The sequence below is a fragment of the Jaculus jaculus genome, chromosome 1 (genome assembly GCF_020740685.1).
Source record: "Jaculus jaculus isolate mJacJac1 chromosome 1, mJacJac1.mat.Y.cur, whole genome shotgun sequence".
Taxonomy (NCBI): domain Eukaryota; kingdom Metazoa; phylum Chordata; class Mammalia; order Rodentia; family Dipodidae; genus Jaculus; species Jaculus jaculus.
Genome location: NC_059102.1, coordinates 31453071 through 31471220, shown reverse-complemented (window position 1 = coordinate 31471220; position 18150 = coordinate 31453071). Strand labels below are relative to the sequence as shown.

The 18150-nt window shown below is 46.9% G+C and overlaps 1 protein-coding gene, 1 long non-coding RNA gene and 1 other non-coding gene across 3 annotated transcripts in view; 1 reads left to right on the top strand and 2 right to left on the bottom strand.

Moving 5' to 3' along the window:
* Window positions 1–3169, bottom strand: part of LOC123459539 — a 27059-nt gene extending 23890 nt beyond the window's left edge. The window contains exon 1 of the long non-coding RNA XR_006636328.1: window positions 3034–3169. This is a non-coding gene — a long non-coding RNA (uncharacterized LOC123459539). The remainder of the gene's footprint in view (window positions 1–3033) is intronic.
* Window positions 2921–18150, top strand: Ina (internexin neuronal intermediate filament protein alpha). The gene is made up of 3 exons (XM_004659385.2): window positions 2921–4086; window positions 13688–13812; window positions 16225–18150. The coding sequence occupies exons 1-3, from the start codon at window positions 3010–3012 to the stop codon at window positions 16538–16540; spliced, it is 1518 nt and encodes a 505-aa protein (XP_004659442.2). The 5' UTR covers window positions 2921–3009; the 3' UTR covers window positions 16541–18150.
* LOC123458268 lies at window positions 7795–7898 on the bottom strand. Its single transcript, XR_006635561.1, has one exon. It is a non-coding gene; the product is annotated as a U6 spliceosomal RNA (small nuclear RNA).

Here is an 18150-nt window from a genome sequence, read left to right as displayed (position 1 = left end):
TCCAGTGAGTTGTTGGCCAGGGAGGTCCCTGATGCCCCCAAAACATTATAGGCCATTGCCAAGGCCCTTGGCTTCCCACCAGGAATAGATGGTTAGACCCTATTGCTGAAGACTCCACATACTTGGGCTGCAAGGCCACTGAGAAATCCTGCTGGAACTGAGCTGATAACCTCCTCCATGTAGACCAGCTGGCAGAAAGCTTGAAGAAGCCATTCTGCATGCAGTTCAATGGGAGAAAAAGAAATCACCAGTGAAGACACTACAGTGGACACTGCAAGCCTTATATTTGGCCAGCCAGGCCAAATGAACCAACAGGTGCAATAGTGGCACGTCTATTATGGGGGAAACCAACTGCCCTCTAATTGGACTGGAGGCCTGCTCCCTGGGAGGGAATACATCCCTGATACTGAAAACTTAAAAAACGGGTAGTCATGAGCCCTAGGGGTGTAACGTCTGCTGTTGTCTGACTAAATGTATATACTATGCTTATCAAACCGCCCAGTAAGCACTTCTGTTAATGTTCATACCCTTATATTAATGCTACTCTTACTTTTGGTAGAGAATCTTCTCTTTTCAGATGGCAGTGACCTTGGGACAACTCAGAAGGTATCATGGTGATGGAAAGAAATGACCACAGTGCTCAGTATTGCAATCTCTCTATCACACCTTCCAAGGCTCAGGGAATAATGCGGAAGAGGTGGCGGAAAGAATGTTAAGAGCCAACGAAAGGGCAGGACTCCATACAACATGCTCCCTCCAGACACAAAATGGCCTGGATATCCATGACCTCACAGTGCCTGACACTGCCTGCATAAGACCATCATAATAGGAGGAAAAGATCATGACATCAAAAGTATAAGAGAGACTGATTGAGATGGGGAGGAGGTATGATGGAGAATGGAGTTATCAAAGAGTAAAGTAAGGGGAGGGAGGGTATTACCATGGGGCATTTTTTTATAATCATGGAAGTTGTTAATAAAAATTTGGAAGAAAAAAATTCCTTCCAAGTCTATCTGTAAATAGGAGGTGTGGTGTGGTGTGTGATGGGGGGGGACAGTGTGCAGATGCACATGCCATATGTGTGTATGCAGAGACAAGAGGAGAATATCGAGAATATCAGGTGTACCCTCCATCACTCATTCACTTACTTCCTTGAGATGAAATCGCTCACTGAACCCAGAGCTGCAGTTTTCCCAAACCCCAGGAATTCTCTGGTCTGTGCTGCCCACAGGACTAGGGTTAAAACACACAAATCCTTACTGGGCATGGTGGCACGCACCTTTAATTCCAGCACTCAAGAAGCTAAGGTAGGAGGATCGTCATTAGTTCGAGGGCAGACTGAGACTACATAATACACCGTAATTCTGGAAGTCTGGAATACAACAGAAAGGGGCTCCGCCTAGCCTTCATCATTCCTGGTCCCATTCTTTGATTCTCCTCAGGAAATGGCAAAGGAGACCAGCCCTTTCATCAGTGCTCTGTACCATTCCTGGAGTTTAATCTGTTTGCAGAGACTTCCTTTTTACATTTGTATTTCATTTATTTATTTACTTATTTGAGGGAGAAAGTATGGAGGGAGAGAGAGAGAGAGAAAGTATAGGTGCCCAGGGCCTCTTGCAACCAGACACATTCACCACTTTATGTGTCTGGTTTTACATGGGTAACGGGGGTTTCGATCTTGACAGTCAAGCTTTACACCTTTAAACCCGGTGAATCATCTCTTCAGCCCTGCAGGGACTTCTTTTGTCCAGAGAAAGATGTCCACAGAAAATGGTTCGACCAGTCTGATTCACAAGAGTGGAACTGCAAACACATACTGGGCCAGACAGGTAGAGTACTGAATTAAAAGGCCTGTGTGACTCAGAAGACGGGGAACTGTGGTGAGCAGAACAGACTTAAATGACACTGGTTCGGCTTCCACCCACTGTGGCCATCCTAGGTCCTTCCATTTTTTTTTCAAGAGGGGTAGAGAGTGGGACATTAAAAAGTCAAGATCAGCCAGGCGTGGTGGAACACGCTTTTAATCCCAGCACTCTGGAGGCAGAGGTAGGAGGATCTCCGTGAGTTCAAGGCCACCCTGAGACTACATAGTGAATTCCAAGTCTGCTTGGGCTAGAATGAAACCCTACCTCGAAAAACAAAAACAGACAAAAACGTCAAGATCAATTTTTAGGCGAAACCTCCTGATTTTAAAATACCCATTTCTGAAATGTTTTCAAAGCAAATGCCTGTGACCTCCTTTCCACGAGCGCGTGGAAAATCCTACCAGTTCTCAGGGCTTTGTCCTTGTCCAGGACTGGTCCCTTTTTCTCTCTACTACCCCTTCTTTCCACCCGCCGAAAGCTGGGAAAGCCGGGCTCTCCTTCTTCTCAAATCCTAGGGCACCCCGAGCTCTGTGCGCGCACGGACCCACTTTCCTCCCCCCCCACACACACCCGCAACCCCGAGACGCCGGAAAGGAGAGGATGGGGGGCGTCCTCTACTCTTCCCGGAAAAACAGGAGCTCATCCGTGGGACACCTGGGGTGGGGTAACCACCACCCTTATTAGGACGTTTAAGGGAGGAAGGGCGGACCAGGTCTGGCGAGATGCGCCAGCGCAGAGAAAGCCGGGCTCGTTTGGGCAGCCCTCCTTATCCAGTCGCTTCGGAGGCCGTGGACTGGGGGAGGGGGACGGGGCAGGCGCTGCAGATCGGGAGTGGCTGCTACCAGTGTTCCCCCACCCCGACCCCCGCCGCGTCCCCTAGGTGGGTCGCGGTCGCGCGCAGCCGCGGTCGTCACTGCGCCTCCCCGCCCCACCCCCACGCCGCTCGGGCAGGCCTCCCCCGCCCCCCTCCCTCTCCTCCCCGGGCCAGACCCAGAGCCGAAGCTCCGCCCCGATCGCGCCGCCCCGGCCCCGGAGCCTTCAAAGCCCGCCGCCCCGCCGCCCCGTGCTCCCGCGTCGCCGTCGCCGTCGTCGTCGTCGGTAGGTCCCGCCACAGCCGCACGCCCGGCCCCGGACCCCAGGCACCATGAGCTTCGGCTCGGAGCACTACCTGTGCTCCGCCTCCTCCTCCTCCTCCTCCTACCGCAAGGTGTTCGGGGACGGCGCCCGGCTGTCCGCGCGCCTCTCCGGAGCGGGCGGCGGCGGCGGCTTCCGCTCGCAGTCGCTGTCGCGTTGCAATGTGTCCTCGGCGGCCGCCTGCCCGTCGGGCTCGTCGCTCGGCCTGGGCCTGGCCTACCGTCGCCTGCAGGCGTCCGACGGGCTGGATCTGAGCCAGGCGGCGGCGCGCACCAACGAGTACAAGATCATCCGCACGAACGAGAAGGAGCAGCTGCAGGGCCTGAACGACCGCTTCGCCGTGTTCATCGAGAAGGTGCACCAGCTGGAGACGCAGAACCGGGCGCTCGAGGCCGAGCTGGCGGCGCTCCGGCAGCGCCACGCCGAGCCGTCGCGCGTCGGCGAGCTCTTCCAGCGGGAGCTGCGCGAGCTGCGCGCGCAGCTGGAGGAGGCGAGCTCGGCGCGCGCGCAGGCCCTGCTGGAGCGCGACGGCCTGGCCGAGGAGGTGCAGCGGCTGCGGGCGCGCTGCGAGGAGGAGAGCCGCGGGCGCGAGGGCGCCGAGCGCGCCCTCAAGGCGCAGCAGCGCGACGTGGACGGCGCCACGCTGGCGCGCCTCGACCTGGAGAAGAAGGTGGAGTCGCTGCTCGACGAGCTGGCCTTCGTGCGCCAAGTGCACGACGAGGAGGTGGCCGAGCTGCTGGCCACGCTGCAGGCGTCGTCCCAGGCCGCGGCCGAGGTGGACGTGACCGTAGCCAAACCCGACCTGAGCTCGGCGCTGAGGGAGATCCGCGCCCAGTATGAGTCCCTGGCCGCCAAGAACCTGCAGTCGGCCGAGGAATGGTACAAGTCCAAGTTCGCCAACCTCAACGAGCAGGCGGCGCGCAGCACCGAAGCCATCCGAGCCAGCCGCGAGGAAATCCACGAGTACCGGCGCCAGCTGCAGGCGCGCACCATCGAGATCGAGGGCCTGCGCGGAGCCAACGAGTCCCTGGAGAGGCAGATCCTGGAGCTGGAGGAGCGGCACAGCGCCGAGGTGGCTGGCTACCAGGTAAGGGATGCAGTGCGGCGTGGATGGGGGCTGCGGAGGGGGCGGGGGGTGGGCACGGTGCTCTTCCGTGCATACCTGCACTCCCGGCAAAAATAGAGGTAGGAGGGTCGCCCTGAGTTCCAGGCCACCCTGAGACTACATAGTGAGTTCCAGGTTGGACTAAGCTAGAGTGAGACCCTACCTAGAAGAAAAAAAAAAAAAGGCGGGGGGACTAGGAAACGAGGGAAGGGGAAAGGAGAGAGAAGAGTGTCTCCTGAACGCGTTGTCAAAGCCCTGCAGTCTCAGATGTGAACTGTATGTGCCTGGAAGCTCAGTTATGTTCCTCCCCGCCCCACCCTACTCCCGTGCTTAGAGATCGAACCCAGGACATCGTGCATATACTAGCCAAAGGCTCTAACACTGAGCTACAACCCCACCCTCCTGCCCAGGCACTTCTAACAAAGAATCCTCGGAGTCTGGGTGGGAAAAATTATATATTATCTCAAGGGGCCAAGTACACACTGGTAACCTGAAGAACAGTTCCCCACCCAACGAAGGAGTCAGCCCAGAGGAGGCAGGTCACACGGCCCCTCCACGATGCCTGCCACTGTTTTAGCTGTCTGGCTTGTTTAGTTGACTTTGAAAGGTCTTCTGTACGCCTCAGAATTGGTATCTACGGAGTATGGCCTGCCTTGAGGCTGGAAACTGGACCTGTTTTCTTGGCTTTTATCCTCAAAGGAGTAGAGAGAATAGAACCAACAAGCTATAGAGCTAGTAATAAATGTCTTGCCCCACCCTCGCCCCTCCCAAAGCTCCCGTGTGTCTCTCTCATGCACGCACACACACACACACACACACACACAAGCTTGTCGATTTAACTGACATTTCTCCACCAAAGCAAGCTTGATAGCAGCACAATGCACTCGGTGCTGTCCATGGTTCTGATCCTGTGATCCATCTGAGAAGTGTCTCCTGATTCATGTTCTAGTTAGGAATCCCTAAGCATCTAGGCAATTAGCTGCTCTAATTTTTTTTTTTTAATTCTTACAATGCCATTAGTCTTGTCTACCTGTAATCCAAGTTCATCTCATGGACAGCATCAATTTTCACTTTCACGGATGGCTGCTTTAGCACTTAACAAGAACCATTTATTCTGCTCAGCAGCTGGGAGGTCCCACTTGAAAATTCCCATTACTGTAACATTTTCCCAACTGAAGTACCTGTGACAAGTCACAGAGCTGGTTCCTTTGTTGTAGACGACATCCCCCACCCCATCTTTCCCTGCCCTGTGAGCTCTGTGAAGGTAATGATTGGCTACTTTCCTTCCAACAAAGACCACTGCATCCACTGTTTCATTCCGTAGGACATTCTGGGCTTGTGACTACAAAGGGCACAGAGGCAGAGGGAAGGTGAATGGAAAATGTAGAAAACAACTAAAATTACATGGTTCATTTTCAAGGTAACAATAAAAAGCTCTTTTGAATAGAATTTCCATAATTCAGAAATCTGAAAATAACTAAAATTTACATTTGATTCAATTATTAGATTTGGAGAACATTAATAAAATAGAACCAAGAAGAGGCATGAAATTTCAAAAGTACCATTTTAGTCAAGAACTAAAGAATTATTCATGTGCAGCAATTTGCTGTGCATTACAAACGACTTCCTTAAATCCTGTTCAGACTGTTTGTTTTGATTAGCTTTATTTTACAGTATTGTTCAAATAAATATATCCCTGTTTTGCTTCAAAATCTGTTCCTGAATTTTTTACCATGCGTTCTACTCCCTGGATGATCTGAATTAATCACAACTAATATTTCATGTTTTCTTCCAGAACCCTCCAAGGTTGAGTTAGGTGGTCATCTGGAGGCCTATGTATCCATTTGTACAAAAAGAATATCTTACCCAGAATGCCCACTGAGTTGGGCTTTGCTATACTCTCTTTTTGCTTGTTTAATCCCCTCTATCCTAAGAAGTGGCAGTGATGTTGTTGGCTTATTTAAAAGGTTAGACAGTTCCAGGCGTACAGGAAACAAAAGACAGCATAAACTGCGGACTCTGCAGCTCTGCAGCACTGGCCCTTAGCCGTCAGAGCCTCAGTACACCTGCTGAGGGAGGGGAAGAGGGGCCAGACAACAGAGCTCTTTCCTACCTCTGGGGACCACTAGGGTGGGGCTCTCAGTTTGACTGCATAACCCGAAGACCTGAAGCCCCTGGCTGTTCCCTGAAGATTTTAGTGCTGTCCAAGGTAGAAAGCCTGCCTCTGCCAGTGAGGGCCAGCATTGTTATCTTGTCCTCTCACCCCATCCTCTTACTGCATCATCTTTCAGCACAGTAATAGGAAGGTGCTTTCTTCCTGCGGTTCAGTAGCCCATTTTCCTTCATGAGCTTGAGGGGCCTCTCAAGAGACAGGGAAAGGCCCCATTCAAGTTGACAGTTACCCTGCCCCAGAGAGCTGATGGCCTGTTTGAGGAGAAAAAGCTTTTTGCACTTTCAGAAGGATAGACGGTGATTCAAGGTGACACGGTAAACATATACTAGAGTATAAAGAAGTGAATCAGGCAAGAGAAGAGATTAGGAAGATCCAGGGGCTGTTGACTTCAAAAACCAAATGCAGCCAGGCATGGTGGTGCATGCTTTTAACCACAGCCCTCAGGAGGCAGAGGTAGCAGAATCGCCACGAGTTCAAAGCCACCCTGAGACCACACAGTGAATTCCGGGTCAGCCTGGGCTAGAGTGAGACCCTACCTCCAAAAAACAAAAAACAAATACAGCCACACTGTGCATTTCACAGGGCCATTTCTGGTTCCTTCATTAGCTGTTTTGCTACCAGTAGAATCTCAATTGTACAAAGGATGTACCAGCAGTTTGGGAAGTCACTGGGGTCATGAACCTGAATCTGTACTGTGTGGTCAGACTTCGAAAGCCAAAGCTTTCCTTGAAAGACCTTGCTGAGCAGTCAAGATCACTGCTGGTTAATACTCTCCAGGGAGGTAAGCCAAGTCTGCCCTCTTCTCTCCAATCTGAGATTGGAGCCCAGCCTAATTAAGTAGCAGAAAGGGTCTGGCTCCTGGGAGAGTGCAGGTGGCAGTAGCTGCATGTAAATCTATAGCTTGATAAATCCATTTCTGAAATTAGAATTCAAAGAAAAGAAGCTACTACTTTCCATTTTTTTCTTAAAGTGTTCCATCTGGATTTTTGTTTGTTTTCTCTATCTCACTCTATTATTGTTGTGTGGACTGCCATAATAGCTTCTTCAAAGAGTTAAATTTAAATCAGTGTTGTTGGGTTTTTAAACTCCTTGTCACATCAAGGTCAAGGGTGGGGGCTTAAAAAAGATTTTTCAGACTACTCCTGAAGAAATAGATGCAGTAATTCAGTAGCATACGATGGGACCAGAAAGATGCTGTTTTGTTTTGTTGTTTTAAAGCAGGGTCTCATTTCTGTGGACCAGGCTAGCCACAAACTCATGCTGATCCTCCCTCCTCAGCTTCCCAAATGCTGGGATGGTAGGCATGAGCCACCACACCTGGCTTCTTTTTCTTTTTTGAGCTAGGGTCTTCTAACTTAGGTTGGCCTCAAACTTGCCATCCTCCTGCTTCAGCCCCACAAGTGCTGGAATTATAGGCATGAACCACCACATCCTGCTAGGAATATGAATTTTCTGTATGCTCTCTGGCTTCAGACTGATTTTGGAGTGCATTGATCTTTATAAACCATATGTTCTTGAAAAGTTAGATTTAGCATGTGAAGGATGCCATCCTTGCACAGGGGCCATGCTAATCTTCTCTGTGTCGTTCCGGTTTTAGTTCATGTGCTGCCAGCGCAAGCACAGGCGAGGGGTGTAAAAGCCATGGTGAAGCAAAGACAGCAATGGGAATGGTGGCTGCAGTATGCCTTGTGGTAGATGGCAGATAAAACCCTCCCTCCACACAGCAGTAACTGTGGAGGGCCTGCTCTCCTTCCTCCCTGCCTGGCCCGTCAAGTGTGGAGTCCACAGCACTATGCCTCTCCTCTCCTCTACCGCAGATGCCAGTGTGGCTGGTCCTTTCTCTTCTCTTCCTCCCAACCTGCACCCTTCTAGCAGTGGGCCAGATGCTTAACTACTGTAAGAGGGGCCCCAGCTGGAGCAGGGAGTGCCTCTCTGCTGTTCCCTCGGGCTAGGCCAGCAGCAGCTGCATGGTTGGGGGAGGGGGAAGACTGCAGCTTTCTGCTCAGATTTCCAACTGGAGGCCATCTTGGGCAGGGCTCATGAAGGGCAATGCAAGACGCAGCCTGGTGTGGGCAGGAGTCCGCGAACAAAGAAGAGACACCCTGAAGAGGCTGATGAGCCGCCAATGGTCAGCAGCTCCTGCTAGAAAGAGCCAGATTGTATTTTTTGTCTACACTGGTCTATAAAAAAAAAAAAAGCCATGTATGAAATGTATAAAACATAAAAGTGCAAGGAGATCTCATCCATCTAGAACTTGGCTCCTCAGAACCCTCTTTCCAAAACATAGCTGTGAAACACAAGTAATTTTAAAAGCTGATCCAATTGACCTGCTGATAAGACAAAACATTCATCTCTCAATCACACATTCAGAAGTTGGACCCTCCAGTGCCCTCAGCCTAATTATTCTTACTTGACATGATACTAAGTGTTTCCATTTTGGGGTTCACAATCTTCAGCAGGATCAAGCCAGTTGACCGAAGGAGTCAAGAATGAGGCCGGCATGGTGGTGCACGCCTTTAATCCCAGAACAGAGTTGAGACTATATAGTAAATTCCAGGTCAGCCTGGAGTAGAGCAAGACCCTACCTCAAAAAAACAGGAAAAAAAAAAAAGAACAAGTAACAACCCATAAGGTCATTTTTCAGGACAAAGAAAACCAACATGAATGTTAAAACGGCTCTTCAAGTGCCACTTAGGGTGAAAACACCCTGATATATCTAAAAATTAAAAAGTATTATGGGCCGGGCATGGTGGTACACAGATTTAATGCCAGCACTTGGGAGGCAGAGGTGGGAGGATTGGAGTGAGTTCAAAGCCACCCTTAGACTACATAGTGAATTCCAGGTCAGCCTGAGCTAGAGCAAGACTCTACTTCAAAAAAAAAAGGGAATATAAAAATAACATTTTTATGATCCTGAATTGCTGAAAAGGTAATGTATTTATTGATTATAATTGTGAATGATATGAGCTACTTTGGAAAGGTTTTCATTCAAAATTATTATTTAAAAAAAAAAAACAAGGAGCCAGGTGTGGTGGTGCATGCCTTTAATCCCAGCACCAGGGCTTCTTGCCACTGCAAATGAACGCCAGATGCATGTGCCACCCTGTGCATCTGGTGTTTGTGGGCACTAGGGAATCGAGCCCGGCCAGCAGGCTTTGCATGCGAGCACCTTTCGCTGGTGCACCATCTCTCCTGCCCTCTGATGACTTATTTAACAGGCAGTAGAACTCGTCTAGTTATTAAATTCACACTTGAGTCTTTGGACATCTTGGAAAAGAAGAAACGTGATAGCTGTCCATATGCCAAAATAGAAGATTTGAAGAACTCAAATGTAGAAAACACACTTGGATATTCGAAGCAGGACCAAAGAAGAAAAATCCTCTTTTCCTTATAAATCATTTCTTCTGTTTTTTTTTTCACTATGATGTTTTCCCTTTTTCTGCATTCCCCAATTTCTGTTTTCACCATTATCACCATAATATTGATTCTCTTATCCCTAATGAATCACTTGCTTATAGTTTAGCTTAGCCTCCAATAGCAAGTGTCAATTAAAATTTCTTAATAAAGGGAGCACTCTCCTGCTAATATTGGCCAGGGGGTGATGTCCACTCTCTGCTCATGCCGTGATTTTCCCCTGCCATCCTGGAGCTTCCCCCTTGAGTCTATAAGCCAAAATAATCCCTTTCCTTCTACAGGCTGCTTCTGATTAAATGTTGGTTGCAGCAAGGAGAAACTGACTGCAACAATATATAACAAGCAAATAAAATATAAAAATAATAATTTGCAGGCTGAAGAGATGGCTTAGCAGTCAAGATGCTCACCTGGAATGGCTCAGTGGTTAAAGCAATTGCTTACAAAGCCTTCCAGCCCATGTTTAATTCTCCAGCACCCACATGAAGCCAGATACACAAAGTGGCACATATATCTGGAGTCCGTGTACAGTAGAAAGAGGTCCTAGAACGTCCACACTCATAACACACTCTTTCAAGTAAATCAATAAAAATACTAAGAAAACAAAACAAAAAAAAATAAAAGATGCTCGCCTGCAAAGCCAATGGACCCAGTTTTGATTCCCCAGTATCCATGTAAGCCAGATGCACAAGGTGGCACATGCATCTAGAGTTCATTTGCAGTGGCTAGAGGCCCTGGTGCACCCATTTCTTTTTCTCTTAATCACTCTTTCTGTCATAACTAAATAAACAAATAAAACAATTTTAAAAAATAAAGCTGGTCAGGTGTGGTGGCACACGCCTTTAATCCCAGCACTCAGGAGGCAGAGGTCGGAGGATTGCCGTGAGTTCGAGGCCACCCTGAGACTCCATAGTGAATTCCAGGTCAGCCTGAGTTAGAGTGAGACCCTACCTCGAAAAACAAAAAAATAAATAAATAAATAAAGCTGGACATAGTGGCTCACACCTTTAATCCCAGCGCTCAGGAGGCAGAGGTAGGAGGATCACCGTGAATTCAAGGCCACCCTAAGACTACATAGTGAATTCCAGGTCAGGCTGAGCTAGAGTGTCAGGTTTTTTTTTATTTTTATTTTTATTTATTTATTAGAGACAGAAGGAGTGAGAGAGAGAGAGAATGGGCATGCCAGGGCCTCCAGCCACTGCAAACGAACTCCAGATGTGTGTGCCCCCTTGTGTATATGGCTTACATGGGTCCTGGGGTGTCAAACCTGGGTCCTTAGGCTTTTCAGGCAAGCACCTTAACTACTAAGCCATCTCTCCAGCCCTTATGCTATGATGTGTACCTGGAAGCATATGGAGAAAAATTGTTACATGAACTTAAGGAAAACACTCCTTTGGAGTATTTTTGTTTCTTCTTTATTTGTCATGTAAAATGTTTTTGGTATGGGCTAGAGAGGTGGCTTAGTGGTTAAGCGCTTGCCTGTGAAGCCTAAGGACCCTGGTTTGAGGCTCAATTCCCCAGGACCCACGTTAGCCAGATGCACAAGGGGGCGCGTGCGTCTGGAGTTCATTTGCAGTGGCTGGAAGCCCTGGCATGCGCATCCATTCTCTCTCTCTCTCTCTCTTTCTGTCTGCCTTTCTCTCTTTCTCTATCTCTCTGTCACTTTCAAATAAATAAAATGAACAATAAAAAAAATTTAAAAAATGTTTTTGGTAGAGTAATTGAGTAACAAACTTCCAGAACACCATCAAAATGAAACAAGCCGTGTATAAGTGGCAAATAGTATTGACTCTTAAGATCCTAACCTTTCACTTTAGGTTTTAGAAAGGATGAGAACAATGGAGTTACTCAGTATCAATGTAACAATCAAGAAAGGGATGGTAAATAAGTATATAAAAATCATTTCTGGGGGGGAGGGAAATATCATGGTTTATTGTCCATAATTATGGAAGTTGTCAACAATAAAAAGTAAATAAAAGCCAGGCATGGTGGCGCACACCTTTAATCTCAGCATTGGGGAGGCAGAGGTAGGAGGATCTCTGTGAGTTCAAGGCCACCCTGAGACTACATAGTGAATTCCAGGTCAGCCTGGGCTAAAGTGAGACCCTACCTCGAAAAACCAAAATAAATAAATAAATAAATAAATAATTTTCCACTTAGGAGTGGTGGCATATACCTGTTATTCCAACACTGGGAGGCTGAGGCAGGAGAATGGAAAGTTCAAAGCCAGTCCACAGACGGGAAGGGAGGAGCAAGCATGGTGGTATACGCCTGTAATCCCAGCACTCAGAAGGCTGAGGCAGGAAGATTGCCAAGAGTTCCATGCTAGCCTAGGCTGCAGAGTAAGAACTTGTGTTAAAAAAAATCAAAAAAAGGAAAACATATTAGGAGGGACAGGGGAAAGAAAAAGGGGGGGTGTTGGGCTGGAGAGATGGTTGAACAGTTAAGGCACATGCCTGTGAAGCCCAAGGAACCAGGTTCGATTCTCCAGGTCCACGTAAGCCAAGATGCACAAGGTGGTGCATGCATCCAAGTTCATTTGCTGTGGCTAGAGGCCCTGGCACACACTCATTCTCTCTGTCTCTCTCTAATAAATAAATAAAAAGACACAGGGGGATGTAGTTCAACTTAGTAGAGTGATTGCATGGTAAGTATGACGTCCTGGGGTCAATACTGGCATCACATAAGCCTGCGTGTGATGGTAAATTATATTCCAGTTCTCGAGAGGTGGAAGTAAGATGATCAGTAATTCAATGTCACCTTTGACTATATAGCAAGTTCCAGGCGACCCTTGGCTACATGTGACCCTTGTTTCAAAAACAGAAAAGAAAGAAAAACCGTGTACCTCTTGGTAAAAGTTCTCAGCCCTTTCCATCTTCACCATGGATCCAGATTTCCCAGGGGAAATGCAAATATGAGGCAGGGAAGATGGCTTAGTGGCTAAAGGTGCTTGCCTGTAAAGCCTGCCAGCCTGGGTTTGATTCCCCAACACCTATGTAAGCCAGATTCCAAGAGAAATGTAAGCATTTGCAGTGGCAAGAGACCCTGGCACACTTATACACTCATGGGCATGTGCAGGCACACACACACATGCACACACAAAACATGTTTAAAAAAAAATAGGGGCTGGAGAGATGGCTTAATGGCTAAGGCACTTGCCTGTAAAGCCAAAGGACCCAGGTTTGATTCCCTAGAACCCACATAAGCCAGATACACAAGATAATACATGCACCTGGAGTTCATCTCCATTGGCTGGAGGCCCTGGCGTGTCCATTCTTTCTATCTCTATCTGCCTGCCCCCCCCCTCTCTCTCTCTCAAATAAATAAAAGAAAATAATTTTTTCCTTTTTTTTTTTTCAAGGTAGGGTTTCACTCTAGCTCAGGCTGACCTGGAATTCACTATGTAATCTCTGGGTGCCCTCAAACTCACAGTAATCCTCCTACCTCTGCCTCCCAAGTGCTGGGATTAAAGGCATGCACCACCACACCTAGCTAAATAGAATATTTTTTTAATTTTTTTGTTTATTGTTATTTATTTGAGAGCGACAGAGAAAGAGGAAAATACAGAGAAATAGAGAGAATGGGCACACCAGGGCTTCCTGCCACTGCAAACGAACCCCAGACGCGTGTGCCCCTTGTGCATCTGGCTAACATGGGTCCTGGGGAATTTTTTGGCTTTTTTAGAGGTGGTCTCACTCTAGCCCAGGCTGACCTGGAATTCATTATGGAGTCTCAGTGTGGCCTTGAACTCACAGTGATCCTCCTACCTCTGCCTCCCGAGTGCTGGGATTAAAGGCGTGCGCCACTATGCCCTGCTGAATAAAATATTTTTAAAGAATAAAAAACATAATCTGAGCTGGGAGACAGATCCTGATGTACGTATTTTATAAATTCTTCATGTGATTTTGATGTGTAATGGGGTTGAGAAGCCTGGCCTTGTGGCAGTGTCAAAGCATTCCTGCTACTTTGGCCTGAACATTTTGGATATGCCCTTTCCAGGACAGCATTGGGCAGCTGGAGAATGATCTGAGGAACACCAAGAGCGAGATGGCACGCCACCTTCGGGAATACCAGGACTTGCTCAATGTCAAAATGGCCCTTGACATTGAGATAGCAGCTTACAGGTACTTCACAGGGCATGTTAACCCAGGCAGAGTGCATGCTTGCCATCGGGGGAGGGGTGAGGGGGGTCCCATATAGTCTCTTGTTTCTATCAGTGGAGGAGGATGGGAAGGGCGTCGCTGGTCTGGTCCAGGTGAGCTGACTCCTAGGTCCCTCTGGTTGGATATATCCCAGCTCTACCTTGCTAGTCCTGTTGTATTCCACAAACCTCTGCCAAGAGGTTACGGGGATAATGGCAAGCTCCTAGAGGGTGAAATTGAAGTTTGTCAGACTCAGAATTCAAAACTAGAGGTTATACAGTGAGAAAGTCCTGCAGGTTAAAGTTTCCTAATGGATTCCTATTCAAGGCAAAGTTGAAGTGAAAATTTACCTTTTGAAAAAAATTATAAGGGCTGGAGAGATGGCTTAGCAGTTAAGGCGCATGCCTAGGAAGCCTGAGGACCCCTGTTCGATTCTCCAGGACCCACGTAAGCCAGATGTACAAGAGGGCACATGTATCTGGAGTTTGTTTGCAGTAGCTAGAGGCCCTGACACGCCCGTTCTCTCTCTCTCTCCCCCTCTGTCTCTAATAAATAAAAATAAATCTTGGGCTAGAGAGATGGCTTAGTGGTTAAGCGCTTGTTTATGACGCCTAAGGACCCTCGTTTGAGGCTTGATTCCCCAGGACCCACATTAGCCAGATGCATAAGGGGGTGTGCGCGTCTAGAGTTTGTTTGCACTGGCTGGAGGCCCTGGCGTGCCCATTCCCTCTCCCTCTCTCTGTCACTCTCAAATAAATAAATAAAAATAAACAAAAAAAATTTTAATAAATCTTTTAAAAAATTATAAGAGAGAAGCCAGGCATGGTGGCACATGCCTTTAATCCCAGCAATCGGGAAGCAGAGGTAGAAGGAGTGCTGTGAGTTCGAGGCCACCCTGAGACTCCATAGTGAATTCCAGGTCAGCCTGGGCTAGAGGGAGACCCTACTCAAAAAACCAAAAATAATAATAATAATAATTATAAGAGACAGAGAATATAAAGCTATTTTTTGAGTGGCTACTATTAGATACTTCATAGAATTTTCCTAAATATCAGACCAACCATAAAATGTGTGCCTTACTCAAAGTACATACAAATGGCATAGCTCAAATTAAGCCTCAGATCTTTGTGGACATTTTTTAATATTATGTATACTTATTCAAAATAAAGCTTCAAGGCCACCCTGAGACTACATAGTGAATTCCAGGTCAGCCTGGGCTAGTGAGACACTACCTCAAAAAACCAAAAATAAAATAAAGCTTCAAGCTGGGCATGGTGGTGTACACCTTTAATCCCAGTACTCAAGAGGCAGAGAAGTAGGAGGATTTCTGTGAGTTCAAGACCAGCCTGAGACTACATAGTGAATTCCAGGTCAGCATAGGCTAGAGTGAGACCCTACCTCAAAAATAAATAAATAAATAAATAAATAAATAAAGCTTCAAGAGTATTTGATAGCATGTTTGCTTTTGATCTTTACAAAAGGATTATTAAAAAACAGTAGAATTATGAGCCAGGTGTGATGACCCATGCCTGTAATATTAGTTACATGAGATCTGGACTCAAAAGAAAGAAAAAGCCTATTAAGAGTGTGAGAATAAGAAAGACATTGGAACAAATCTTATCTGGTGCTATTTAGAAAACTCTAGTATCTGGAATAGTGTCATTTAGTGGCTTTTGTTAGTGCCATTTCCCTCCCCTTTATACTGTGAAAAAGTACAAATCTCAACTGAGGCTAAATTAGACAGTTCTCCCCTTTTTTGTGGATTTCTGTCTTGCTTATCCCTTTATTTATAGTTAAGGCAATCATTAGGAAAAGTACTTCCCCTTAGAGCTTTGTAGACTCTAATTGGAAAAGAAAAGAATGTGTGTTGAGGTGGAGGAAGGCTGTATGTCTTCTTCCTGGCACAAATTTGTAAATAGGATAGGTTTCCCTGTGACAGTGTTTATTTGTTTATTTATTTGAAAGAGAGAGAGAGAAGCAGATAAAGAGAATGGGTGTGGGGGCCTCCTGCCAATGCAGGTGATGCATGCACTACCTTGTGCATCTGGCTTATCTGGGTCCTGGGGAATCGATCCTAGGTCCTTTGGTTTTGCAGGCAAGTGCCTTAACTACTAAGCCATCTCTCCAGCCCTTTGACAATGTTTAAAATATGACTGATGCTGCAGGTAGTGTGCTGTGTGAGTGAGTGTGTGTGTGTGTGTGTGTGTGTATACTCACGTACGCTAATCTCTAGCTTCTTGTGTCTTGGAATACAATATTATTGGTCTCAACCTTATGAAGAAATTACAGTGTTCTTTGGGATCTCTAAAATTCATAGGAACTAGAGGACTAACTTGTTGTGTGTGTGTGTGTAGTAACTTGACTTCTGAGAGTTTTTCTCCGTCTGACTTACAGGAAGCTGCTGGAAGGTGAGGAGACGCGGTTTAGCACCAGTACATTAAGTATCTCTGGGCTGAATCCAGTTCCCAATCCAAGTTACCTGCTCCCTCCTAGAATCCTCAGTTCTACAACCTCCAAAGTCTCATCTACTGGGCTGTCGCTTAAGAAAGAAGAGGAGGAGGAGGAGGAGGAGGCTTCCAAGGTAGCTTCTAAGAAAACCTCCCAGATAGGGGAAAGTCTTGAAGAAACATTGGAGGAAACAGTAATATCTACTAAGAAAACCGAGAAGTCTAATATAGAAGAAAACACCCTTTCAAGCCAAAAAATATAAATTCTGTTGCTTAAAAATAGTTAATGCTTAAGAGGGAATAATATGCATTTGACTTGTTACACAGCCTGTTCCTGAACCACGCCACCTGTCACCGCTATAGAATGTCTTCAAGGCTTCAACTGCATATTTAGTATTGAGCACTTACCTTCTCTAGTGGGAAAGCCGCCTGTTAGGTGGGAGCCCTGCACAGGCCTGCAGCACCCGGGACACAGCCTGGGCTGCACAGTGAGACGCGACTCAGGTGCAGAGGAAGTACGGACGAAGGTGCTAAATCTGTAGTCATCATTCGCTGAAGTGAAAACCTGTATTTAGTCACGTGCCCAGCCACATAATCTTCCTGTAGATGCCTTGCGACAAAATCACTGCCAATGCTGAACCCTGCTCCCCACCCATCCCACACGGATAGAGCCGAGTCACAAGTGACGGCTGTTTGTTTCATGGCTATTTTTCTTTCACTCTCCTCAATGCCATATTCCGTTTTCTTCCATCCAGGGAGGAAAAAAAAAAAAAAAAAAAAAAAAGGCCAGTGTTGTATTCTTCCCTTTTAAACACATGTAGGTTCTTCTCGAATAACCTTATTCCTTTTAGCTCTCTTTGCTCAATGGGTAAAATTAGGTGCATGTTGACCATATATGTGATTTGTGTAATGACTTATCCTTGCCCACTTCATGTCCTTTCTGACCTGTAGGCTAAAGTAATAGTAATAGTAGTGATAATAATGGCAGTGTTGAATTGTTAAGGGTTTTCCCACCAAAGTCATAAAATGAGAAAAGGAATCTCTAGATTTTAGATTTTGAGCTTGTTCAAGTCCATTTAATTAGGGGAAAAATCAAGAATGTAGCTTTTCACCTGAACTGTAGAGCACAGTAATAGTTATCCCAAGCTGTGATTAAGCTGACCTTAGATTTAGTGGCATAAGTTAGATGAGGTAAATATGTCTCTGAATGGAAACGACCAAGGTCTCTGTGCGGTGGTCTATAGAATTAGCTTTTTCCTGCCCTCTCCCTTAGAATCGTCGTATTTCCCTTCCCTTCAACATAGGTCCTCAAGAGGCCTTGCTTTTTAAGAATGCTAACTGTAGAATATTTTGTCACCAAGATACAATGCTACTGCCCAAAAGTGGAACAAAAATCACTTCTGGTCAATCAACACCACCAGCACAAAGTAAAAAGAAATCCCTCTTCCCAGACTCGTTCCCTCACTGTCGCCATTGCTGCACAGTGGTTAGGTGACTCATCCTGCAGGAGAGGCACCCCCCCATGTTCAAGGAAGCGTTTGGGGAGTCTGCTCTTGATGTGCCCAACTGTGTGGCATCCACATGCTCTGTGTGCCATGCGTGCCAAATTTGATTCAGGATATACGCTGTCAGGGCTCACTTCCACCAGATATAAAGAACTGCCCGCCCCTCCCGCGCCGCCATGGCAAGCTCTGTGCTGATAAGGACGCGATGCTTTTCCCGAGCTCATTCTAGCACACGCTTCATGCGCTCAAGGAATCTGAAAAACTCTTTTCTGCCTTTTCTTGACCCATCCCATTCTTTATCCTTTACACTTACTGTAAGACATTAGTAAAATAAGAAATTAAAAGTCACACTGATCCTACCAACATAA

What these genes read in the sequence shown, in the direction of transcription:
- Ina (XM_004659385.2), top strand. Translation starts at nt 3,010, where the DNA reads ATGAGCTTCGGCTCGGAGCACTACCTGTGCTCCGCCTCCTCCTCCTCC. An exon ending in CCGAGGTGGCTGGCTACCAG is followed by an intron (nt 4,087 to 13,687) that starts GTAAGGGATGCA and finishes TGCCCTTTCCAG; the next exon opens with GACAGCATTGGGCAGCTGGA. An exon ending in ATTGAGATAGCAGCTTACAG is followed by an intron (nt 13,813 to 16,224) that starts GTACTTCACAGG and finishes TCTGACTTACAG; the next exon opens with GAAGCTGCTGGAAGGTGAGG.